The 25,967-nt window shown below is 46.0% G+C and overlaps 1 protein-coding gene across 5 annotated transcripts in view; it reads right to left on the reverse strand.

Moving 5' to 3' along the window:
- Positions 1-25,967, reverse strand: part of pign (phosphatidylinositol glycan anchor biosynthesis, class N) — a 124,765-nt gene that overhangs the window by 14,977 nt on the left and 83,821 nt on the right. For 3 of the 5 annotated variants that reach the window (XM_038796540.1, XM_038796541.1, XM_038796543.1), the window contains exons 18-25: positions 24,399-24,490; positions 23,627-23,741; positions 21,536-21,644; positions 18,370-18,472; positions 14,235-14,337; positions 10,620-10,709; positions 6,958-7,013; positions 6,545-6,620 (exon numbers count right to left, since the gene is read on the reverse strand). In XM_038796540.1, coding sequence (XP_038652468.1) covers positions 6,545-6,620; positions 6,958-7,013; positions 10,620-10,709; positions 14,235-14,337; positions 18,370-18,472; positions 21,536-21,644; positions 23,627-23,741; positions 24,399-24,490 — 744 coding nt within the window. The remainder of the gene's footprint in view (positions 1-6,544; positions 6,621-6,957; positions 7,014-10,619; positions 10,710-14,234; positions 14,338-18,369; positions 18,473-21,535; positions 21,645-23,626; positions 23,742-24,398; positions 24,491-25,967) is intronic. The other 2 variants (XM_038796542.1, XR_005460602.1) reach the window with 2 other exon arrangements.

Below are 25,967 nucleotides of genomic sequence, written 5' to 3' on the forward strand. Positions count from 1 at the left end.
CTGGTGGAGTTGGGGGGGGGGGGGTGGTCAGTCCAGTTGGGAAGTGTCCGGTAGTTGGTGGGGATCCTGCGCGGGGTGGGGGTGGCATGCGGAAGTGAAGGGGGGGGGTGGTGGTCAGTTGCGGAAATGTCAGTCGGGGGTGGGGGGGGGGTCAGATGGTGAGGATGCACTCGGGAGGTTCCGTATGGGGAAGGGGTTGGAGGTAGTAAGGGGGTTTCCACGGAGGGTGAGACGATGTCCTATGGCAGCGAGGCGGGGGTGGTGTCTGGGGAGATGTGGTTTTAATTCTTCTACCGTTTTCTGGGTAACCATTGATGTAACACAATTGGGACCATCTTATGTTTGCGATTTAAATCGCAATATCGGATGTTTTCCATTGCAGGGTAACTGGCCATCGGAAGTTTGAACTTCCTGGGCAATCGCTGTGTAATCCGCACCTAGAAACCTCTGTGGGGAGTCCCAAGCAAAACGTTTGGTTATCCCCACAGAATGACATCCTGAAGCTCAGAAGATATCAGATGTAAAAGATAGTCAAGAACCTTGGTTTAAATTAATTTTGTGGTGTGTGGGCACCATTGGCAAAGCCTAATGGCCACCCCTAATTGCCCATGAGAAAAATGGATTGGGTTGCTGAGCTAGTTCAAGGGCAGCTAGGGGTCGGCCACATTGTTGTGGGTCAAGAGTCACAGGTCGACCAGACCAGATAATGATGGCAGATTTCCACTAAGATCAGCGAACCAGATGGGTTTTACAACAATTCCGTAGCCTCACGGTCACTATTACTGACATCAGGGGCGGGATTCTCTCTCTCACCAGCCCCCGTTTTCCTACGCGGAGCGCCCCCGCCAGCAGCGGGATTCTCCACTCCCGCAGCCAGCCAATACGGGTTCCCACTGTGATCATCCTACGTGGTTGTGGGTGCTGAGGATGCCGCCGACGGAGAATCCTGCAGCAGTTTTTTACTCCAGATTTATTTCATTGAATTTAAATTCTCCAGCTTGTTACAATTATGAGGTAGTAATGTTTTGGGACTGTGTTTTTAATTTAAGGTATGATGAAGGAATCTGTTATGTAGTCTGTGTGAGATAGAGCCAAGGTAGTTTGATTGTTAGATTAAAGGGGGCTGAGGTTGTTTTACTGGGAAGAAAGTGCAAACGGTTTATAATTGGAAGGCAATGGCAGCAGTCGGGGTGCTAACAGTGGATAGATTGTGAGTCTCCAAGTCCCAAAGTGTTGAGAATATCAGGTTGTAAAGAGTTTAAAACTGTCTATCTAATTCCAACATGAAAGATTGTTGGGGACTCAAGGATAGCTAACCAGAAATTTTACCTGGATACAATGCCCATGTGATTCACATTGCTATTAAGATGGGCTTTGAGGACGGTGGCCCGGATGAGCAGGTTTTTTGGGATAGAGGACAGGTGTGTGAGGTGAGCGGGAGGGCCCGCAAACCAGGTTCACATGTTTTGGGCATGTCTAAAGCTCAGGGGGGTTCTGGCAGGGATTTGCTGATGTCATGTCCACGGTGCTAAAACGAGGGTGGCCCCGAGTCCAGAGGTGGCGATTTTTGGAGTGTCGGAAGACCACGGAGTCCAGGAGGCGAGAGAGGCTGACGTTTTGGTCTTTGCCTCCTTGGTAGCCAGGAGACGGATCCTATTATCCTAGAGGGACTCAGAGCCCCTGAAATCAGGGGTATGGGTTAGCGACATGGCCAGGTTTCTCAGGCTCGAGAAAGTAAAGATTGCCCTGAGAGGATCAAAATTAGGGTTTGTCTTGTGACAATAAACAATTTTCATTTCATTTCATTCGGCATCGAGTCCACACCGTCCCCCGGAAATACCACCCCACCCAGGCCCACACCTCCACCCCATCCCAGCAATCCAGCAAACCCTCCCAACCTTTTTGGACGCTAAGGGCAATTTAGCATGGCCAATCTACCTAACCTGCACATCTTTGGACTGTGGGGAGGAAACCGGAGCACCCGGAGGAAACCCACGCAGACACGGGGAGAACGTGCAGACTCTGCACAGACAGTGACCCAAGCCGGGAATTGAATCTGGGGCCCTGGAGCTGTGAAGCCACAGTGATATCCACTATGCTACCGTGCCACCCAATTACTTTAGTTTAGGCGGGTTTAGCCAGAGGAGATGGAGGGAATGGGGAATTGTGTGTAAATGCTATGTTGGATGAGTATGGTTGTTGGTTGGGGAGGTTGGTGTTATGTACTGAATTATGTTTACATTTGTTTTTGTACTTTCTGTTATTATAAAATCACAAATGCCTTAATAAAACCTTTTTAAAAAATAGATGGGCTTTGAGAGGTTTCGAAGATACTCCTGAAACTTTCAGACAAGTTAGCCTGCCAGGATCCGGGAGAGGGATGTTAAGAAATGGGTTAATAGTCATTCCAATTAGATGTCTCATTGATGTTAAGTATCCAATAATTGACACTGATTATATAAAGAGGTTGTAGGTGGTCTTTGGGAGCATGTGATGTGATGATAGAATTTTCTACGCAGCTGTGTTCAAGGAAAATAAAGGTGTTTGTGAAAAGGAGCAGAACTCTTGAATCTTTACTCAACAGCAGCCAGAAGCTGACAAGGGAGAGTAGCTATAGGCAACAAAATGCTGTGGTTCACTGTGCAGGAATGTGGATGTGAGTTTGCAGTCGGAATGAAAAGACCAAATTCTTGAGGAGTTGAAACAAGGCTGCAAGATATGTCTGGGTAGCATTAGGTGAAGAATCTCCAGGGAAAAACCTCACTGTGAACAACAGTTCCGAGATTAAAAGTTGCCAAGCTTAGAGAGGAAAAGAACAGTAATAAACCTTTGCGAGCCAAGAACCACCCTGGAGTGGTCCAAAGAGAATTGAATGTCTACTTAAGGGACAGTGTAAAATATACCTGTGGAGTGTGATTTTGGCTGTGCTAAAGTATAAGTTGCCAACAAAGCTTACGTGCAGTCAATACTGCTTTCTGTCTTTTATTACATGAAAGTCTTAAAACATGAAAACTTGTCATGGTATCCTTTCAGCTATTAATGGGAGTTCAAAAGAAAGTTTAAGTATATTTATTGTGCAAGAACCCCTTCTGTTTACTTCCTTTGTTCCCATTTATTTTATTACTTTTGGTACGTAAACCCATAATCAGAATGTTCGTTTAAGTAGAAGAATGCTTTGCCAGGACATTGTGTTCCTAGGTTTTGTATTTTTGAGAAACCAGACTCGGCGGCGGGGAGTGAATCTTCGGAACGGTTTTGGCGGGAATTGGTTCGATTAGCTAACTGGAAACCAATGGGTTGGCCAGGGACCTTGTTCATCTTGACAACAGTTAATCAACGGTTCTTGCCAGGTGGTTTTCTCTGGAGAGAACCTTCAAGAAGGCCCCAAACCCTCGAAGGTCGAGGAGCTGTGTTTACTCCCTCCCTTTGCTGCTGGTTGCTTGCTATCTTCGTCAGTCTGCAGTGAAGATCATTAAAAGCTGAAGGAAAAGGAAGTACTCACTGAAGGTCTAATCTTGAGAAAGAAACTAACTGGAAGACATCCATCCGTGTCAAAGATCCTTTATCCTTTTATTTTATTTCTATTTATTTCCCTTTCAACCACCCTTTCCCCTCTTAATTGCTTGTCTGTGTGTGTATGTATGTGTGTGTAGTTAGAAAGGTGGAGGGTTAGAAAGGGTAATAGATAATCAGTTACATTTTTCTGCCAATTTAATTATAACACCATACATAATAGAGTTATAGAGGCCTACAGCACAGAAAGGACCTTTCGGCCCATCAAGTCTGCGCTGGTCAAGAACAACCACCTAACTATTCTAATCCCATTTTCCAGCACTTGGCCCATAGCCTTGTAGGCTTTGACATCACAGGTGTATCTCTAAATACTTCTTAAATGTTGTGAGGGTCTCTGCCTCCACCACCCTTTCAGGCAGCGAGTTCCAGATTCCCACCACACTCCGGGTAAAACTGTTTTCCCTCACATTCCCTCTAAATCTTCTGCCCCTTACCGTAAATCTATGCCCCCTGGTCATTGATCCCTCCACCAAGGGGAACAGTTTCATCATGTCTACTCTGTCCATACCCCTCATAATTTTATACAGCTCAATCATGTCCCCTCCTCAGTCTCCTCTGCTCCAAGGAAAACAACCCCAGTCTATCCAATCTCTCTTCATAACTAAAATTCTCCAGCCCAGGCAACATCCTGGTAAATCTTCTCTGAACCCTTTCGAGTGCCATCCAATCCCTCCTATAATGGGATTCCAGAACTGCACATAATGGGCGCGATTCTCCGGCCGTGTTGCGCTCAATTGAGAGCACAATGCGGCCGGAGAATGCCGGGAGGGGCCTCCGGCGAGATTCACTGGAGTCGTGCGAGACGCCAGAGTCGGAACTCCGCCCCAAATGCCACTGCCGGAAGTAGATCATAAATCTACTTACGACCTACCTGCCCGGGATCCACCGGCCTCCCGCGATTCTCCTGCCTCCCCAGGGAGGCTGCGGCTGGGCGTCGATCAGTTCGGGTCCACACAAACGTTCTGGCCACCAGGTCAGACCAAAACCAGGATCAGCAGCCCACTCATCCAGACGGGAGAAGAAATAGAAAACCCCCCCTGGAGGGGACACCCAAACCAATTCGTGAAAACCACGGCCGCACAAAGGGTATCGATTCCAGATTGCTCAAACACAGACAAGACACTCTACCAACCCCAACAGTGCCGAAAAACAGATGAAGAGAGAGACCCATGAAAGGTGAAAAGCCAAACGCGACCCAAAGGAAGAGTGAGACAGAACCCAGTCCTCCCCAGGATAACGACGAGTCTGTCTGGGCCGCCTAAAGATAAAAGCACAGATTCTGAAATTCAGATCAAAGAAAGAACAAAGGAAAAAAAACCCAATATGGATTAGCTCTAACTTGGGGGGCTATCCTCAAACACAGAGAGCACAAACTATCCCTATCGACCCCAAACATCCACCCTGCTCCCAGCTCCGGCTCCATTCACCTTCCCACAAAACAAGCGTGGTGGGGGGTAAAGACAAAGAGCATCCCCTCCCTCAAACACCAGGATTATAAGACACTATAAGGCATGATTACATTTAGGGTTAAAACTGTGCACAAATCCCATTTTCCATTCTGGATTAAATATAAACTTGCTAAATCAGGACAACCAACAGTGACAGGTCATTGCACCCATATTACACAGGCTCCTGTGGGAAAAGACAGCATTCAAGCAAATAGCAACATGATCAACAGGGAGTATTGTCTGGGATAACAACTGAACTGCAGGGCAAATCTCAGGATACAGACACCTTCCTGGACACTCAAAAAAAGCAAAAGCCAAGGATAAAGCAGGACCAATGATCTCTCTGCAGGATCTTCCACGGATTCCAACGATTGAAGCACCAGACATCATTATCATCAAATTTACAGTGTAGAAAGAGGCCATTCGGCCCGTCGAGTCTGCGCCGGCCCTTGGAAAGAACACCCTACTTAAGCCCACGCCTCCACCCTATCCCCGTAACCCATAACAACAACTAACCGTTGGACACTAAGGGCACTTGAGCATGGTCAATCCACCTAACCTGCACATCTTTGGACTGAGGGAGGAAACCGGAGCACCCGGAGGAAACCCACGCAAACACGGGGAGAAAGTACAAACTTCACACAGACAGTTATCCAAGCAGGGTACCAAACCTGGCGCTGTGAAGCAACAGTGCTAACCACTGTGCTACCGTGCCGCCCACCATTATTTCACCATTCTAGATCACCCACACTCATAATGTGCAACAGGATGAAAAGACGGATTAAAAGATGAGCAGAGGCGGAGCCCGTAATAATGCAGCCGCTCCTGCGCTCACATCACGTGCCCCCCCCCCCCCCCCCCCCCCCCCCCCCCCCCCCCCCCGCCGGACCCTCCCCAACTGGAAGTTAAAACTTTTTAGTAAACTTCTCTACGGAGATTGTAACAAGGTGGTGCTTTTGAACTCAAGCCTCTCGGTCATTACTACAGCCCTCCAGATTACTGATCCATATCACAACCAATTGCAGTGGCCTCCTATGGTAACAGAGGGCTTAAATCCAGAACATCACCTTGTGGTAAGAGGACAGGGGGAAACAGGTACACATGAGTAAAAGGGAGATTTAGGATTGGCTAGTATTTCTCCTGTGGTCCAACCCACAGAATAAAGAGCAAATGTAGACTTTGGGTAAAGCAGAGTAAATGTTGGGGGCTGTCAACGGTGTTTTGTGTTCACGCCCTCCACCGCTGGCAGGACCAGAAGATGTCACCAGCAGGAATGGTCGGAAAATCCCGGGCCCATGGAATGTGCCCATGGAATCACTCCTGTGTGCGAGAGCGGATGTGAAAATCTCAGAACCATTTAAGAAGCTCCTGAATGCTGCCATGGTATCTCTGGTTGAATGAATGAAAGGGACTGACACCACCTTATCCGTAATTATCTTGTCAGGGGGGAAAAAAAATTGAGCGTAACCGTTAATACTCTGTGAAACCAGAGGCTTTCTGTACGTTAGGCTGAATATACTGACCTTCCACATCATTAATGCTCCCATTACAAAAGGGTTGAAAATAGTCAAGAAGCAGTAGACTGATGCAGGATCAAAACTGGAATGACATAACAAAGGATAAAGCCGTGTTAGAATATAGGTTATTTTGTTCCTTGAACACTCCCTCCCCACCCCCACCAGAAAGTGCTGAACAGGAGTTTTAAATGGAGTAGTACCGTTGCATATTTCATACATTCACGATCATTTCTTCATGCAATCTTAAAAAACATAATCTAATCCTAAATGCTACAAATCAGAAGTGCAGAATATGTACGAAGATGTGAATCCAATGCAAGCATTCTATGTTTATAACTTCTTAGACTCAAGGCATTTATTTTCTGTGCAGCAGCCATTTGAAATAGTTCATTTAGATAATATAACAATGTCCAGATTACCTGTTGACAGACGCTATGTTTCCAGTTCCAAAGAAAGCTGTCACAATGAAGAAAATCTTATATTTCCCAGATAAGGAATGTCAATATATCAACAAATCGATGTGAAGCAATTCTCACTGTGGTTGAATCTACTTAGCTTAAATAAAAGCAGAAAATGATGGGAGAAAACAGCAGGTCTGGCAGCATTTGTGGAGAGAAATAGAATTGATGTTTCGATTCTGTATGATTCTTCTTCAGAACTAAAGGGGGGGAGAAACCTGATGGATTATATACTTTATAGGAGGGGTTGGAGTGGGGGCCGGGGGGGGGGGGGGCAGTCCAGTCTTATCCAAACCCCGTCCCACAATTCTTTTTCCGCTACATTGATGGCTGTATTGGGGCTGCTTCATGCCCTCGTCTGGCCGGGATGAATTTATCAATTTTGCTTCCAATCTCCACCCCTCTCTCACCTTCACATGGTCCACTGCCAACACTTTCCTTCCTTGACCTCTCTGTCTCCATTTGCAGTGATCGATTGGGCACCAATATTCACTACAAGCCCACTGACTCCCACATCTACCTCAACTACAGCTCCTCACATCCCACCTTTTGAAAGGACTCCATCCCATTCATGTCTGCCTTTTTCTTTAATTGAGGTTCCCATCCCCAAAACCGTGGTTGACAGGACACGCAACTGGGTCTGACCCATTTCCCTCACCTCTGCCCTCACCCCATACCCCCAAAACCATGTTAGGGTCCCCTTGTCCTCATTTTTCACCTCACCAGTCTCCACAATCAAAGGATCGCCCTCTGCCATTTCTGCCAACTCCAGCATGATTCAAAAATCAAATACATTTCCTCTTCACCACCCCGTCAGCATTCTACAGAGGCCGCTCCCTCCCTCACACCATGATTCACTCCTCTATCATCCCTAACTCATCATCTCCCCCTCCCACGGCATCTTCCCTTGTAATCACAGAGGTTGCAACACCTGACCTCTTCCCTTCTCACCGTCCGGTGCTCTGAACACTCTTTTCAGGTGAAACAACATTTCACCTGCATCTCCTTCAATGTGGCCGATTGTATTTGCAGCTCCCAATGCGGTCTCCTCTACATCGGGGAGACTAAGCGCAGACTGGGTGACCTCTTTGAGGAACACCTTCACTCAGTCCGCAGACATGACGCCCAGCCTTCCTATTTCATGCCATTTCAACCCAGCATCTTGCTCTCATGCCCATATGTCCGTCCTTGTCCTTCTGCAATGTTCCAGTGAAACGCCAATGCAAACTGGAGGAACGGCATCGCCTCTTCTGATTAGGCACATTGCAGCCCTCGGGATTCAACACTGAGCTCAACGGCTTTAGACAGTGACCTTTCTCCTCCATTTTGACCCATTTTCCTCCAAAAAGTTTTTTTTTGTCGCAGCACAACCCCCATTGAGTCATCTGTCACTTGTTAAGTTTTGTTTTCACTGAGCGCTGAACTTTGTTCTCCTATTAACACGTTCTGATATCTTACCTTTAAGACACTATCACCTTCTTTCGTCCTTCACCCTGTCATTAACATTTCCTGTCATGTGCCCTATACATATTTGTTTCAGCTCTCCGAGCTCCGACCTCTCACTGATCTACTTTGCTCCACCTTCTCCCCCTCTCACTGACCTACTTTGCTTCACCTTCTCCAGTCTTCTTATACAGTATATAATCCATCACCATTCTCCTTCTCTTTAGCTTTGAAGTGGCAATCAGACTCAAAACGTCAACTCTGTTTCTCACTCCACCGACGCTGTCAGACCTGCCGAGTCTACCCAGTATTTTCTGTTTTTATTTCAGATTTACAGCATCCGCGGTATTTTGCTTGTACTACAATTAGCGACTAGTTTTAGAATTATATCAAAAAATCAAACACTGCAGATCGATCAATAACACTTTGCAAAACTCTGGATTAATTTAAATGCAACCTGGAGTTCAAATCCGAACAGTTTATGAGTGAAGGGACAGCACGGTGGCACAGTGGTTAGCACTACTGCCTACGGCGCTGAGGACCCGGGTTCAAATCCCGGCCCCAGGTCACTGTCCGTGTGGAGTTTGCACATTCTCCCCGTGTCTGCGTGGGTTTCACCCCCACAACCCAAAGATGTGCAGGTTAGGTGGATTGGCCACGCTAAATTGCCCCTTAATTGGAAAAAATAATTGGGGGTACTTGAAATATATTTTTAAAAAGTTTATGACAGTGAAGACGACAAGTGACCGGACTATCTCGGAGATTAAATGCAGTGTAGCTGACCATGAGAACATAAGAAATCGGAGCGGTGGACAAGGCCCAATGAAGCTGCCCCGCTAATCAATACAACTGTCTGTGTGACCTGAATCTGGTCAGATACTTCTATTTCATACACATTTTCGCAACCTGTTTCTATGAGTAGATCTAAGATGTGAAATTCTTCAATTCCCCTGCTCTCCCCCAGACAAAATGCCTCCTCTTCTCCATTTTTCTACAAAGTATTAGCTTCTTGTCATTGTTCACATTCAAGCCACAATCAAAGTGAAGACTGGTACAAGGCATCACGGCAGAGTCTAATTCTGTCCTCAACCAGCCTCCAAACACACAGACACACCCCACAAACATCCAATAGCGGTGCCTGGATAGTGAACAGGAGCAGAAACACTGGCAGGTTCTTTGAAGGTTAATTATAGCACCTCCTGCTGCGGCCAGATAGCACTGGGATTTTCATGATTTATCCGACTCAACTACTCGATTTATAAGCTCAACAACCCACCAAGGATTCGTGTTCAACCTCAACAGCAAAAGAGGGGAATATGCCGTAAATCTCAGTGGCGCAAAGGTGAAGCACGCCTCAAATTTAGGCCCAAAATACTGGGTGTGCCCCCCCCCCCACCACCACCACTTCCAGGTGAATGGAAGTCCCAGCCGTACATGGAAATGAGACACAGTCCAATTCAAAACTGCAGAAATGGCCGCCATTAAATAGTCGGGGCGAGTGGTCAACTGCTGTAGGGTGCTACAGAGGCTCCTCATTGGCTCTAACGCAAGGAAAGTCGGAGAGGGGGGAGAGGTTGGAGCAAGCAGTCAAGAGCCATATCAAACGCTGTCGACAAGTGTGCCTTAACCTTTCACCTATCTGTGTGTTTTTTTCCCAAAAATACGAATTGATTCCTCCTGGGATTGTTCACATTTATCCTGGGGCCACAAATAATGTTGCCAAATGAATTCTCGGCAGCTCTCAACTGCAAAGGGTTTTGTTGGGCTCAGCAGAGGGATATTTGAAGGAATTTCTGGGTCAGCCCCACACATTGTCCCAGAAATGCTCCTTTGACCCTGTGGGAGATCGAGGGGCGAGAAGACACAGCCACATCCACCTTTCCCTACAGAATTTGAGCTGCACCTTCAATAGGAATCTGGCAGTTCTGTCCTAAATTCCAGCCTCCAGTGGGAAGCTCAAACCTCTGTGGCCCCCAGAAATTTGTCTCCTTAATGTTTTCCAGAGATAAGGTTACCTACATTTGTTTCCAGTTACATCGATGCTTATGTAGACAGTTGGTCAATCTAGGACCTTCAGCTACTTGGTTTTGAATTGTAATTTTCAAGCTTCAAATGAATCAACTAGAAACAAATATCTTAACGTATAATCACAAACCGAGAAACTAAATGCAGAAGGATACAAAGAAATAAGACCGCCTTATGTCATCCAGTCCAAGGTGTCGAACGTGTGTGCTGTCAGACTTCTGGGCAAAGTTTATCATGGATAACTGCTGGAATGGAAGCAAATCTCAGTGCTAGAAGAAATGAGCATGACTGGAACTACATGTCAATCACTTTATCAACATTTTACCATGAGCTATAAACATAGGGAGCGATCGAACGGCCTCGTCGTACCCGACATGATGGTACGATGAAGCCGTAAACTCTCGTGAGATTTGCGACACTCGGAATGCGTCACGAGATGTAACGAGATTTCGTGAGACATGCGATCTGGATCTCACCCTCATTAGGCTCATTTCAATATGTCGCTGCCTAATTCTCCCGAGTCCTGGGAACTAATGACTGCACCCGGGAGACATCGCCATGGTGCCGTTTGACCTTGGTCCACACAAACGGTACTGGGGGTGGGGGGCTCCCAGGCCATTGGAGACCCCTGGGTGGTTAAGGACAGGATAGGGTGGCACCCTGACCCCCACCTCTCTGGCATCCTGGCACTGCCAAGGTGTCCTCGAGACACTGCCAGGATGCCTGGATGGCAGTGCAAAGGTGAGGAACTGCCAAGGGCTGGGCTTGAGAGGGGCCATTCTCATGAACGGGGCGGGGCAGGAAGGGTGGAGGGAGTGAAGGGCGGGTATTAAGGAGCCTCAAAGGTTGGGGGGTGAAGGGTGAACGTCCTGTAAGGGGAAGGGTGGCCCAAAAGAGGGGGCCTACAGCAACCCCATGTCAGGGTGTCATCACTTGCGGGCAGAGGATGACATTGCCCGTGTGAGGAGGTGCCTCAAGCTCACTTAGAGAATGGGGCACCCTTTCAAAATGGCGGCTCGAACTCCGAGGAGCCGGTCGTGCCAGCGGGTTCAGAGCCCCACTGTTGAAAAAAATTTCAAAGTGTGGGCTAGACCAGGGAGAAACTCCCCAAGGCCCCCAAATAAATACTAAGTGTGGGTAAATATCGGTGTGAACCTCACGCAAAAAGTCAGCGAGAAATACCCTGACAAATTCGCCCAAAAAGACACTTTGAAATATTTTGGTTAAATCCCACTCATAATCTATATTATTTGAAGTACTCAATCAAGGAATAAATAATTACCAATAATCACAACAATGTAATACAAATGAGGGAGGCCATTCAGCTCATCGTAATTCCTCCATCCAAAATGACCAATACCTTACTTTCCCCACTGTCTCTTGAATTAATCTAAAGTTTTAATCCAAATTAATTTTTCCATGAAGACTGTTTAGAGCGTTGATTGGTCTTTGGGTGGAGTTCTTCTTAACATCGTCCTAAATTGCCTTTCGCCACTTATAAGCTGGGTCCGTTTTGTACCGTACCCTGGCACACCTTTGAATGATGCTCTAGTTTAACCGTAGCTATGTGTGCCTTTCAATGTCAAGTACCCTTGGATTTGCTTCTCATCCAGCATGAGGACAGTTTCAGCAGTCTTTCGTTTGCCGGCTCATGCTTTCTTCGCTGCACAAACTCCGTAGCTCGAATGTTTTCCATATTTCTTGATGACCTGAGCTGGCCACACTGCAGCCTGGTCAGGGTACTGCACAGTTTTTAAAAAGAGCGCCATATTGCAACTGGAATCCAACTGATTTGACCCTGTCGATGAACAAACGGCTCCTTTATTTTGCTGCCCCGCAGTGACTTTATATTAGAGTTAATCTCCCAGCATTGTGCACAGGTGGCGCAGCCTCAACCTCACAGGCAGGAGCGGGACAGCAAAGCAGGGACCGCCAAAGCAGATCTCCTCTAACATAGTTGCCAAGGTCCGGCAAATGTAGTTCTGCGGTTCACCCCTAATTTCATACCAAAACAGTGCAAGACGTCAAGCCACGTGGTGACAGCTTCTGTATTTAACGACAGAGTATTTCAGAATGGAATAGGTGAGCGAGCTCAGTGGTAAGATTCTTTGTAATTTACAGGTACGAATTACAGGTAAACGACAGATACAGGACAGCGATGACCCAATGTTTAACACTGTCGTATCATTAACTCCAATACTGACAGGCTTGCAACACTTTTAAGAACTGTCCTTTAATCTAATGGCAGTGAGTGAGCAGGAATGGACTCACCAATCTGTGTGCCTGAAATAAGCACAGAAATAATAATCATTATAATCTTTATTATTGTCACAAGTAGGCTTACATTAACACTGCAATGAAGTTACTGTGAAAATCCCCTAGTCGCCACATTCCGGCGCCTGTTTGGGTACACTGAGGGTGAATTCAGAATGTCCAATTCACCTAACAGCACGTCTTTCGAGACTTGTGGGAGGAAACCGGAGCATTCCCACGCAGACACAGGGAGAACGTGCAGACTCCGCACAGACAGTGACCCAAGCTGGGAATCGAACCTGGGACCCTGGAACTGTGAAGCCACAGTGCTACCATGCTGCCCACTAGTTTGCTTTACTTAAGAATTGGTTTCGGGTTTACTTTTGAAATTGTTTTCTTGTTGTTGAACATTTGTCTTATTATTTCTTTGGCCCCACAAGGTATAGATTTTATCAACCGATGCTTCCAGCACAGACAACACTTGACAGGGCTGTGGATCGGGAATTTGAGTGCGGAGGTCAGCATGAATGAATTTTAATGAGATGAATCATTGCGAAGCGAGCCCTCACCTCCGCATCCAAATTCATAATGCGGCTGCAAGCTCTGTGCAGAATGTGTTAAACCTATTAATAGAAATCACTGTCATGCTTCTGACTATTGAAGCTCTGGGAAAATACAAATGGACTGTAGATTGAACTGGGTGATTGAGGCGTGTGCTCGATGGTATTTATTATCCCTGATGCTTCTTCAACAGTCTCCGTCTTGTTTTTAAACATGATTGTCATTTTGTCATCCCCAAAGTCCTAATTTCGCCCCCCCCAAGTCACCAGTTTGCCTCCCGCCCCCTCAGCTCTGAGATTATCAGCCCTCTGAAACACTGCCAGTGCTATTAGCCAACTGCCAGAAGTTGTACAAGAGTGACTCCCCACATTGTTTTGCCAGCTTTCCTGTAGAGAGAGCATCTGGCCTTCATTCAGTGCCACCGCGTGGGAGAGCAGCAGAGGTCAGGAAATCAGATCGGTGGCAGACTTGAAACTGCACAACTCTCTCCACGATTGTTTCGTCTTTTCTGGGCCAGTTATGGATTGGCTTGAAATGTACAAATGCAACAGCACATTGAGATACAGCCATGCATCCCCCATTGGATCCTCCACCCACCCGGCATTGTGTTTCCGTAGCTCTTTGGAGGCCCATTTGTGACGGTTGATTCACAGCGGGTCCGAGGAAGCATTTAGGAGTGCACTGTTTAGCCAATGAATGGAAAAAGCAAAGGCTAGTACAGCTAGGTCAACAACTAGAAATGTTCATGTTGAGATGACAACATTGTCACAAGACTGTTTAACGTTAAATACTAATATTGCCGATTTGTATTTTTGGAACAACACACATAATCCCACCTCCCTCCGCAGCTCTGTTTATATAAATACAATCCTGTTTTGCAGGGACTATTGCACAATGTGACATTGGATACAATGTTTAGCAAACCACCGATTTGAAAACAACGGGTTTCCAGTTACCTTTTCAGCAGGAGGAATATTGTGAAACCGGATTGTCTCTCGTTCCAGGTTAATCCAAATGAATACCAGGCAGGACAGCACGAGAGGAAAGAAAGCCTCATATCTGGGTCGAAACACCAAGTTGTTAAAGGCTAAACCGTCAACAATGATTCTTCAATAGTCTTGAATACCAAACCGTGAAATTTGGACCAGGTCATTCTTTATTCGTCTGCAGCAAATGAAATAAATCTAACTTTTCCCCCTTTTCTTCAATGACCACTTAGCTCAATGTTTCTGACATCAATCAAATATGAACGATGAGTTAACAGGTCTGAAAAACATTCTAATCAAAGGAGTGTTGCTTATTAATTTCATGACATGTATATATATCTCACTGGAAATCAATCTGACAGACGAGCTGATTTGGTCTGAACCAAACTCCCATGTTTCTGAAAACTGGAGTGCCAACCTTGTGCCAACCCTTCATCACTTACCTGTGCCCCTCAGCGATCCTGGGCCTGGGGTGGGTCCCACTACCTGCTTGGTGGCGCTCCCACGGGCTAGACAGCTGCCGGCCTCTGAATGGCCACAGCTCTCGGGGGCAAAATGTCTGCCCCAGGGTCCTTGATCCTAGGGAGGACCTGCTGCTGTCCAAATAAGTATCCGAGCAGGCCTTTTCCAAGGGCGGGCGATGCGGGGTTCCAGCCAGCTCTCCAGCCAGCAGGTTGGGGAACCCCATCAATTACATCAAACGCCACCCCATGTGCTGTCCTTAAATCTCCTAATGTGGCTCGGTGGAACAAAATGTTTTTATCCGTATCTTGTCAAGCACCTTGCAGCATTTTGCTAAACTAAAAGGAACTATTTCAATCCAAGTGTTTTTGTTGATTGAATGCGCAGTTAATCTTTTTCAAATGGCATTGGTTGGGGCACATGGAAAGTTCCAGCTCTTTTAAGGACTGCCCCATGAGAATTCTCACTGCTCGCCTGCAGCGGGCAAGCAAGTTTCACCTGAAGTACAGCCTGTGCAACAATGCAGCACTACCGCAATACCGCAGCAGAAGGCCAGTCTGGTTTATGCTCAAGTGGGGCTCAGTGCGACAATACTTTGAGTCAGGCACAAGAATTAACAAATGAGCTAAGCTGACACACACAAAAACCTCCCTGCTTAATACTGTCTTACCTCAAAGATTGTGTCGTACTTTTCCCCTTCACCCAGTCTGCTATTTATGGTGGAAGTTGTAAGATGATTACTAGTCTGAGCCCAGAGATTTATACTCAGAGCAGAACTCATAGTTTGTGGAGTGGGACCGTCACCAGTCAAAGCAGAACTGGGCAGGTCTGATAATAATGTCTTGGTGCTGCAAGAGTGATTTATTACGATTAGAACAATTTACTTACATATTTAAAAACATAAATTAAATAACTGAAATTACCCCCAGAATCATCCCAGCATTTTCCTTTATGTCACGGATGAGGCTGCCAAGCATGTTAAAAACAAACTAAATTTGCTAATAAACCTTGAGATCTATGATCAAACTGGAACTGAACACAGGAGGTTTACCAACCAATCAACTGAAAGTTTGGGTAGGTCTACGTGATATCTTATTGTTGTGATGGTGACACTCAACTATGGTCTTGCCCAGCTGCCAGACAGTTTACCACCTTATTACATTTATGAAAAGATAATTACAGTAATTAGAATTTTATAGTCTATAAAAAGGACCTAGAACATCTATTTTAGTGTCACATTTTATTTGAAATCGACATATTTAAAATATTGTTAGATAAGCCACGGCACTAAAAATTTTTTTAAAAAAGTAACGAACAAAACATTAAAGTCTGATTTGATAGATCTCTAAAGGGAGCGTTTTATTGATGGCAGCTTGTCAACAGAGCTTGGCATTTTTCCTACATGTAGTACCCCCGCAGGATGCCCAAGCCATAACCTCCACACAAGAAGGACAATCAGATAGATTTGTGCTAAACAGTTTTGAAAGGGAGAGGAACAGTGCCCGAGTAAAGAGAGCTATCGACAACAGCAACAATAATGTGACCCAGGAAAGGATATGGAGCAGTCAGGGGTCTGGCTACGGAGGGGCTTAAGGGGAGAAGTAGGCTGTTCTCGTGGAAGGGCGGCACGGGAGGACAGTGGGCGGCACAGTAGCACAGTGGGCAGCACGGTAGCACAGTGGTTCACACTGTTGCTTCACAGCTCCAGGGTCCCAGGTTCGATTCCCGGCTTGGGTCACTGTCTGTGCGGAGTCTGCACGTTCTTCCCGCGTCTGCGTGGATTTCCTCCTACAAGTCCTGAAAGATGGGCTTGTTAGGTGAATTGGACATTCTGAATTCTCCCTCAGTGTACCCCAACAGGCGGCAAAATGTGGCGACTAGGGGCTTTTCACGGTAACTACATTGCAGTGTTAATGTAAGCCTACTGTGACAATAAAGATTTTTTAAAGGGTTGATCTCGAAGGGTGCAGTGGCAAGTTCGAAGAGAAGCTGCAGGGCAAGAGGGAATCAGAGGTAAAACGAGTAGTTACTTGGTCAGATGAAGGTGGCCAAAAAGCCAGTTACACCGTAGCCTTAGAGCTGAAGAAATCCATGAGATCCCCGCACTTACATTCCAAAAAGTAAAAGGTTTACAAATTTCACAATTAGGTGCCAACAATTCTGTTCAGGCCAAGAGAGCAGCTGGCAGAGGGGTCTTACCAGTGTCGAGGGCCCAGACTTCGTGTTGGGAGCCAAAGATGATGATTTTGGTCTTCCCAATGTTTAGATACAGGAAATTATGGTTAATCAGGACCTAATGTCAGTGTTATGCTTCTAAAAATGACTGACCTGTCCTGTTTTGAGCCAATGCAGGTGTATTTTGTTTCTCAACCAGATACCCATCCACTAAGAGCGCACCAAAAACGGACAACAAAGAACATTCCTGCAAATAATTAACGGACTATAGACTATGATTTTACAGATTAAAACTAAAATGATTGATGTTAAGAGCTATTGAAAGACTTTCTGTGCACAATGAACTTCCCACAGATGTTAATATAATGTGACAATGTACGAGCGGTGGCTCACTGCTGAATAATAAAATTGCAGCTAGGAGTATATCTGATGCCTCAATTTGCAGCAATGCAAGTTCCTTAACATTGGCATTCCCCCTCTTTCATAGAACACACAGTGCAGAAGGAGGCCATTCGGCCCATCGAGTCTGCACCGACCCACTTTCACCCTATCCCCGTAATCTTTCAGCCCTCACTCTCACCCTATCCCCGTAATCCAATAACCCCTCCTAACTTTTTTGGTGACTGAGGGCAATTTAGCATGGCCAATCTACCTACCTTGCACGTCTTTGGACTGTGGGAGGAAGCAGGAGCACCTGGAGGAAACCCACGCAGACAAGGGGAGAACGTGCAGACTCCACACAGACAGTGACCCAAGCCGGGAATCGAACCTGGGACCCTGGCGCTGCGAAGCCACAGTGCTATCCAATTGTGCTACCGTGCTTTCCTCACATCTAACGTCTCAATCCAGTGTAGACCCTACCTTACACTTTTTCCCTGGCCAATGCAGCACCCAAAGCGAAATTAACTCCCTATTCTGACAGACTCAAACCAACTCCTGCAACCAACAGAATCCCAAAAACTCCAGCCTGGGCAAGGGACAAAGAGTGTGTATTGGAAAGAGAGCATCTCTCATGTGGTGTTTCTGTTCGTGGCATCTATTTCATGTTATGAAGTGTATCTCTGTTCAGTACCCTATTTTACTACGTTATAAAGCGCAGTTTATTATATAACTCTGATATCAAAGCATGACTTTTATTGTACGCATTAAACATTGCTGAATCATTCAGATCATCGGAACCTCTTCTAAAAATGCACACAATAACCCTGCACTATACAGTTCTCTACACTTTGATCTCAATCACTTACGGTTCTACTTAAACAAGGGTATAAAATATCCTTGTTAAATGTCCATTTGTACAACAGGCAAGGACAGCAGCGTAAAAAGACTTACAGAGCGCTCAAAGAGATGGGCTGCATTCGATACAAATTTACCTTCCAAACAAATGGTGCAAAGCCTTTGGGCTTGGCATTCTAACTTTCTCCAAGAAATTATTAGCAGCATTGTGATTTATAACGAGAAAGGATACCCTGTACTGAGCAAGACGTAGGTGGACATCAATGAGAGATTAATGCTTAACAGTCGTTGGAAAATAAATGTTGAGCTAAGCAAGGGCGTCAGTAAGGAGGAGGCTGTAACAAAACAGATTGAGGGAAAGTCAGTAGTGCCGCAGTGTCAAATATCAGCTCAAAATGTGGTATCACATCACTGAAAGTAGTATCCTTCGCACTTTCAGAGCTAATCAATTATTGTATCATCTCTGGGCGGTCAGGTGTTGGAACTGCGCAGCGCTAAACCTTCAGATACAAAACAAAACTTATAACAAAACTTCAGACAGTGTGACACCCCCTGAGCACTACAGTTTATATGAAGGAAATGGCAGGTGTTAAATGTGCACTGAATCATTGAAGAAGACAGAATGCCAGTGATACAAGGGAACTTAAGTCAAGAGGGAAATTTAATGGATTTAATACAGATTAAAAAGAAACGGCAATGCAGAAAATCATGGGATTTAAGATGGACACATCTCTGAGACCTGTACGTTTCCACCTCCAGGGTAATGAAAGAAATAGGTGAATAAATTGCAGTTGTATCAGTCAGAATTTTCTAATCTCTCTAGGTTCAGGAATTGTGCCCTTTGTATTGGACAATTGCAAACTTTACTCCATTTGTTTAAAACAAGGGTTGGGGAGTGAGAGAGAGATCAGGTAACAGCAAACCTGTCAGTTCAACATCGGGTTTGGGGAGGTTACCGGAACCTTTCATCAGACAGAGTGACTGATAATTGGACAGGTGTCAGCTTATCAATGAATGATTATAGATTTGTGATTGCTAGACAATGGGTGGGATCTAACAGCCACGCTGCGCCCGAAAAGCAGCTCGCCGCGGCGCAGCGCGGCCGATAGAGGCCAGAGACCCCTCTCCCAGGATCAACCCGGCTCGCAAGACCTCGTGAGATCTAAGGCGATCTTGCAAAATGTTGCGATGTAAATCCCGCCAATCATTTGTAGCAAATCTGCATATTAGAGCGACACTTTAATATGCAGTACCCCGAGGCACCCGAGTCTATCCCCCCGAGGCGAGGGTCTTTCAGCACTGGTCTCCACAAACAGGGACCAGATGGATCGCCACTCGTGGGGAACACCCAGGGGATCTGAGGCCCCCAGATGCATGCCCTTTGGGCAGGGTGGTATCCTGGCACTGCTGGTGCCACCTGGGCACCCGGGCAGTGCCAACTGGGTGCCGGCCTGGCACTGCCAGTGTGCCATGGGGCACTGCCAGCTTGCAAGGACAATTCAAGGTGCCAGGTTGGCACTGCCAAAGTGCCAAGCTGGCATTTGTTGTGCGCTAGCGATTGGGCCGGGGTGGGGGGACTGGGGACCCTCCCATAGTGTGTTGGGGTTTGGGAAGGGGGTCGATGGTCACGTCGGCAGCCTTGGAGATCGGGACGGCATTGAAAAATGGTGTCCCAAACTCTCGTTATACTGAGGAGTTCCGGCAAGCACTGCGAGCGCCAGGAAACAGACCCTCACTGTGGGACTTTGTTCCTATTTAATTAAATCGCCCCCATGTCTGAACATGCAGGATTTTGGAGTCTATGGATGTTGACTTCAAAAGGTTCCACTTGAAAAGGTTCCACACAAGGGTTTATTCGCAAAAAATGAGAGTACATTGAATTGGAGGCAATCGTCTGACACGGTGGGTAATAGTTTGGAGGTAGGGAACAAACAGTCGGGATAAAGGGTTTAATCTCAATTTGGTAGATGTGACAAGTGACATCTCTCAGGAGACTGTATAGTGGCCCGGGTATATTAATGAATCAGATGAAGAACCCACAGTCGTATTTCAAAGTTTGCAAATTATGCTAAGTTGGGAGGCACAGTGAGTTGTGTGGGTAGAAACAGGAATTTGCAAAGGAACACAGACAGACAATATGAGGAGGCAATGGAGTTCAACGTTGAGAAGTATGATATTCTCCATTTTTGATCCAAGAAAGATGGATCAGAATATTTTATTTGTGGTGAGAAGCTAGGAACAGCGATGAGCAAAGGGAATTGCCAGCCATGCACTAAAGCCGGCAGCGATACAGAGAATAATCAAATGTGCCTTTATCTTTAGTGTTGGAATTTCTAGTGAGGAACTGACAGTTAGATTGTCCTTTGATCAGATCCAATTTGGTGTACTGCACTCCGTTCTGCGCATCTCAGGAAATATTAGGGTGCCTCGCTGGATTGTAGGCCAGATTCATAACATCAATGCCAGGTTTTGAAGGGTTCAATTCTGAAGATGGGTTATATCAATTAATCCTTGATGCTCAGGAATCACCAAGACATTTATATTAATAAATGGATTTCATATGATACTTCGAGAAACTATACCCTCTATTCGGATAATCCAGAAAACAGGATATAAAGCCAGGTCATTTAGGAGTGAATTCAAGGCGCAGTTTTCACACAAGGAGTAGGAAAAATTTGAATATCTTCCAGGGATGGTCAACTGGGGTTTTCGATGCAGATTGATAGGTTTTTGTTAGGCAAGGGTATTAAAGAAAATGATCAAAGGAATAGGCCATTCAGACCCTCAGGTCTGTTCATAGAATCATAGAATTTACAGTGCAGAAGGAGGCTATTCGGCCCATCGAGTCTACACCGGCCACTGAAAGAACATCTGATCTGAGCCCACATCTCCGCCCTAACACAGCAACACAACCTAACGTTTCTGGACACCACAGGGCCATTTAGCGTGACCAATCCACCTAACCTGCACATCTTTGGACTGTGGGAGGAAACCGGAGCACCCGGAGGAAACCCACGCAGACACAGGGAGAACGTGCAGACTCCGCACAGACAGTGACCCAGCGGGGAATCGAACCTGGGACCCTGGCGTTGTGAAGCTACTACTGGACCTCAAGTATATTTACTCTCAAATCTATGGGCTGGAGCTTCAATCCATACTTTCTGATTGTAAGGGGAGAGCTCTACCAGTGAACCGTGGTCGGGAGACACGGCCGACTTCCTGCTACAGTTCTGCATTTACACTGCTTCTGATCCATTCACACAGAATGATCCCCTCAGAGAGCAGTTCCAATGGCAACTGAGCATCGCCACCGATCCCACGAGACTATAGGGCAGCGTCACCGATTGCGCCGCAAAGAGTGAACTTCATTTGGAAACCTTCCAGTATCACACACTTACCCAACGTTGTCCAACTGATGACCTGACTGCTTAAAGGCAGCCCATGTTTATCAGCCAAACTGGAGTGCGTCGTGTTCACAATATAAACTGACAGAATAATGCTCGCGACCTGCAAGTGAATACCAGTCTTCTGTTAAATCTCTTTCATACTACTAAATACTGTAGTCCCAAAATTTCTTACTATTCAAACAAGTGATAAGACATTCTCACTATCGCAAAAAAAAAAAAAATTCTCGCAAAAGATTTTTGGCTCAGCTGTGAAATGGAGAAAGGTGTTGTGTGAAGCCGCTTCCCCACAGGTGTGGCCGGTCAGGTGGCTGCAAGGTGTCTAAAGATAAGGAAACCAAACCACCACAAGTGAATTTGGTGCACCTCCTTACAGCTACAGCAAGAAACTTTCGGGACAAACTGCCTGATCTCACAGGCTTGGTACAAAAAGAACCGTGTCAAAACAACTTGAAGTGGGTTGCATGTGCATGCTGTAGCAAATTAGCATATACGCAAAAAAAAAGTGTCCGAATGTTTCAGGTGATAAAATATCAATTATTGACTGTTGCCTTGCGATCTGACTGTTGTGGGGAACTTCTCTTTTACTTCCTTCCCACCACTAGTTCCTTCTCCCCGTCTCTCCAAACGCTGCCCCAATTGGCTTTGACATACAGAACTTGATTCTCCGGCCCACCAGTCCATTACTTCTCGGCAGTGGGAGGCGGCGCGAAATAAGATGGCGGCTGCTGGATTCTTAGTTCCCGCTACCATTAATGGAAATTCCCATCGAAGCCACCCCTACGTCGCTGAGAAACCCACGGGCGACGGTGCTTTGCCAGTGGGCGCAGAGAAGCCCGGCCAAAATCTATCAGGTTAAGGTTTGGTGACATATAACCTGCAAAATGTTTTGTTAAAAAAATATATTAAGATGTAAAAACGGTCTCGATAGAAGTAGAAAGAAACAGTATCCAAGGTTATTGTTCTCCACCGGAATTTTGAAAAATAATAATTTATGGGATGTGGGCATTGCTGGCTAGGCCAGCATTTATTGTCCATCCCTAATTGCCCTTGAGAAGGTGATAGTGAGCTGCCTTCTCGAACCACTGCAGGCCATGTGGTGTCGGTACACCTGCAGTGCTGTTAGGGAGGGAGTGCCAGGAATTTGATACAGTGATGAATGCACTGAGCTCTGTAAGAAGCGCACAAAGACAGACACCGGGCTAGGTCAGGGTCTGACATTCACTGCTCAGATTCACTTGTGGATACCAGGGATCTGATGGCACCTGGACAGGAAGAAAATGGGAGAGGAAATACAAATGGTACGGCAGTGGGGGGAGGTGCGAAAAGTCCCACAGGAGTCCCAAAACGGCTTTTATGCTGGTGGGATTTCCCCGATCGATTATCCCCCATGCTCCGCCAATGACATAACGGGGGCCCCACCGTTGAATTCTGGGATCTCCATTTAATAGTCATTATTAGTCCTTTATACCAGATGCCGCGCCCCCCCAAACTCCGTTAAATTGTCCATTCACGGTGACGTGGTGAATAATGACAGATCCACTGTGGTGTGCTACCAAGTAGAACCTGCTGGAGGTTGATAGGCGAGTACAGCCCGGGGCTGGTGGGTGGGGGGGGGGGGGGAGGAAGACGGTCATGTGCTGGTGGGGGTGGTGTGGTGTTTCTATTTATAAAGAAAATCAGGGCGGCCTTTTTAAAACAAAACTTGCTGGCGGATTGGGCTACCCACCCCTCGCTTCCCCCCCCCTCCCCCCACCAAAAGGCTCCTGATACAGCAGAGGAAGCTGCTCTGGGGGCCAGTAGCTGCCACCCTGTTCCCCCCCCCCGCTGCACCATTCTGCCAAATAATGGGAAAATTCCACCCAATGTGTCAGAAATGCATTTGACAAACCGCCAGTGAAGATAGTTACTCAGAGCATCAACAGAAGGTGAGAATTGTGCATATTAGTCAATTAGCATCCGCAAAGCAGCAATCATAAAAGAAGATTTTTTCAAAGGCTTTAAGGTAAAGATACATTTCTAAAAGTGATTAGAAGTGCTGGATAAGGATGTTGTTCTGTATAAATATGGGGAATTTATCCAAACCTGTGCAGCGTATACACTTCTGCTCACTGTAGTTTCAACTAATGTTGCCTTTGCCATCTCGAAAGAGCAGAGGAAGATAAAGCTGCAGATGACAGTCAGTAATCCAGCTGCTGTTCTGTTTCAAATAAAAGACATCAAATTAAAATGTATGTCCTGTGGCCTGGAGTAGGCCAGTCAGCCTCTCAAGCCTGTTTAAAGTATAGAGTGACGCAGCACAGAAAGGAGGCCATTCAGTGTTTGTCACTTGTGCTGAAGACGCATCCAATTAGTTGCACTCCCCTGTTCTTGCCCTGCGACCCACTACATAAAAGAAATATTTATACTCTGGTCGCAGAGGGTGGTGCACAGCTGTCACAGTCAATGTTGTGAGCATTCAGCACTCGCCTCACTTCACTTGCCCTCGCTTTACGGGCAAATCACGTCAGTCAAACCGGGTAGGATTTTAAAAAACGGCACGGAAGGAAGCCAGCAAAATGTGGCAATCCTGCGCGTGGGTAATGCACATCACAATATCTCATGGGCCCCATTCAGAATCCAGCAGTGCCGCAGGATGCTGACCACTGCACCAGAGGCTGAATCTACACGGCACTTTACACGTATAAGATACCAAAATAAACATATGGAAGTGATTTCTTCCTCAATTAGAAAACATAAAATCTCACACCTTATTTTTCTGTCCACATTACCTCGGGCTGCCATGGTACTAAATTATGCAACCAATTTCCAAGTGACATAAAACAAAGATTTGCTTTGAACAGAAGTGCTAACTTACACTAGAGTAATATTGGGACTTCTTCCAACAACTGGCATCAATGGAAATACAGCCAGGATGAAGCTGAAAGAAATCCAGCTTAAAGACATTACCTAATGAGAACAAAAAAACAAACAAAATAAAATTAAAACAAACTCTATTGATGTGCCAACTAAATTTTTTTGGGAAATATTTTTATTGAAATTTTAACAATTTTTATAGAAAGTTTACAAAAACCAGACAATCACACAAAATAACAGTAATAACCCCAATTTCCTTCCCCCCACAGCCATATACACTAACCCCCCCCCATCTATCCTATCCCACCCCCCTAACAGCTAACAGTATCAACGGCCGCCATCTACGGTAAAACCCTTCCACTGACCCTCTCACGGTGAACGTAACCTTCGCGAGGTGCAAAAACTCCCATCAGGTCACCCAACCATGCAGAGGTGATTGGCGGTGCAGTGGACCTCGAGCCTAAGAGGATCCGCCTGCTTGCCAAAGCGAGGCAAAGGCCAGAATAATAATAATAATAATCTTTATCAGGGTGACAAATAGGATTACATTAACACTGCAATGAAGTTACTCTGAAAATTCCTTAGTCGCCACATTCCGGCGTCTGTTCGGGTACACAGAGGGAGAATTCAGAATATCCAAATCACCTAACAAGCACGTCTTTCGGGACTTGTGGGAGGAAACCGGAGCACCTGGAGGAAACCCACTTAGACACGGGGAGAACGTGCAGACTCCACACAGACAGTGACCCAAGCCGGGAATCGAACCTGGGACCCTGGTGCTGTGAAGCAACAGTGCTAATCACTGAGCAGCCATGCCGCCCTGCCCCCGTCCGGAGCTCTGGCACATCCGAAAATTGTTATGAACTAAATTTTAGCTTGTGAAAGAAGATATTTTACAGCTTATTTGAATTTTAGAGGTATAGGACTACAACAATGTTCCTTTTATCACTGAATTTAAATCCAACTGAGATTGACCAAGGTATGACAGCTTTATCATTTGTTTCAGGTTCACATATCGAGGTAATAATTGCTGTAATTATTGTAAAAGAACAGGTATCACAGTTCCCATCCCTGAAAATATTGGATACTTTAGATATAAAGCAAACCGATTCCCTCTCCATTTTCACCTATTTCACTAAACCAGGGCCCTAAATACCAGGCCTTCAATGGATAAAACTTGTTTTTTTTTACATGAAGAGTAATTTTATTAGTTTCTGATGTTGACAGGAAGCCTTGCATGCTGGCTATGTGAGTCGGAAATTCAGCCGCACATCGTGGATGATGTTGGTCCTGACCATTGATGTTCAGGAACTTGCGGGTGACACACACTCAAAATTAGCCCCGACGAGTGAACTCAGCCAAACCTCACATTAGCACTGCTGCGGAACAAAACATTTGATCAGATTCACTTGTCTCAACTTTAATCAGACTCGGCTTTTCCGTTGACTGAGAAAGGAAACACAGACAGTGCGGTTTACTGCTAAGCCACACAGGTCAGGGATTCCCAGGTTCATCAGTAGCCGATACTTGGTTAGCTACCGTCTGCTGAGGGCAGATGTTAGGCAATTGC

The sequence above is a fragment of the Scyliorhinus canicula genome, chromosome 5 (genome assembly GCF_902713615.1).
Source record: "Scyliorhinus canicula chromosome 5, sScyCan1.1, whole genome shotgun sequence".
Taxonomy (NCBI): Eukaryota; Metazoa; Chordata; class Chondrichthyes; order Carcharhiniformes; family Scyliorhinidae; genus Scyliorhinus; species Scyliorhinus canicula.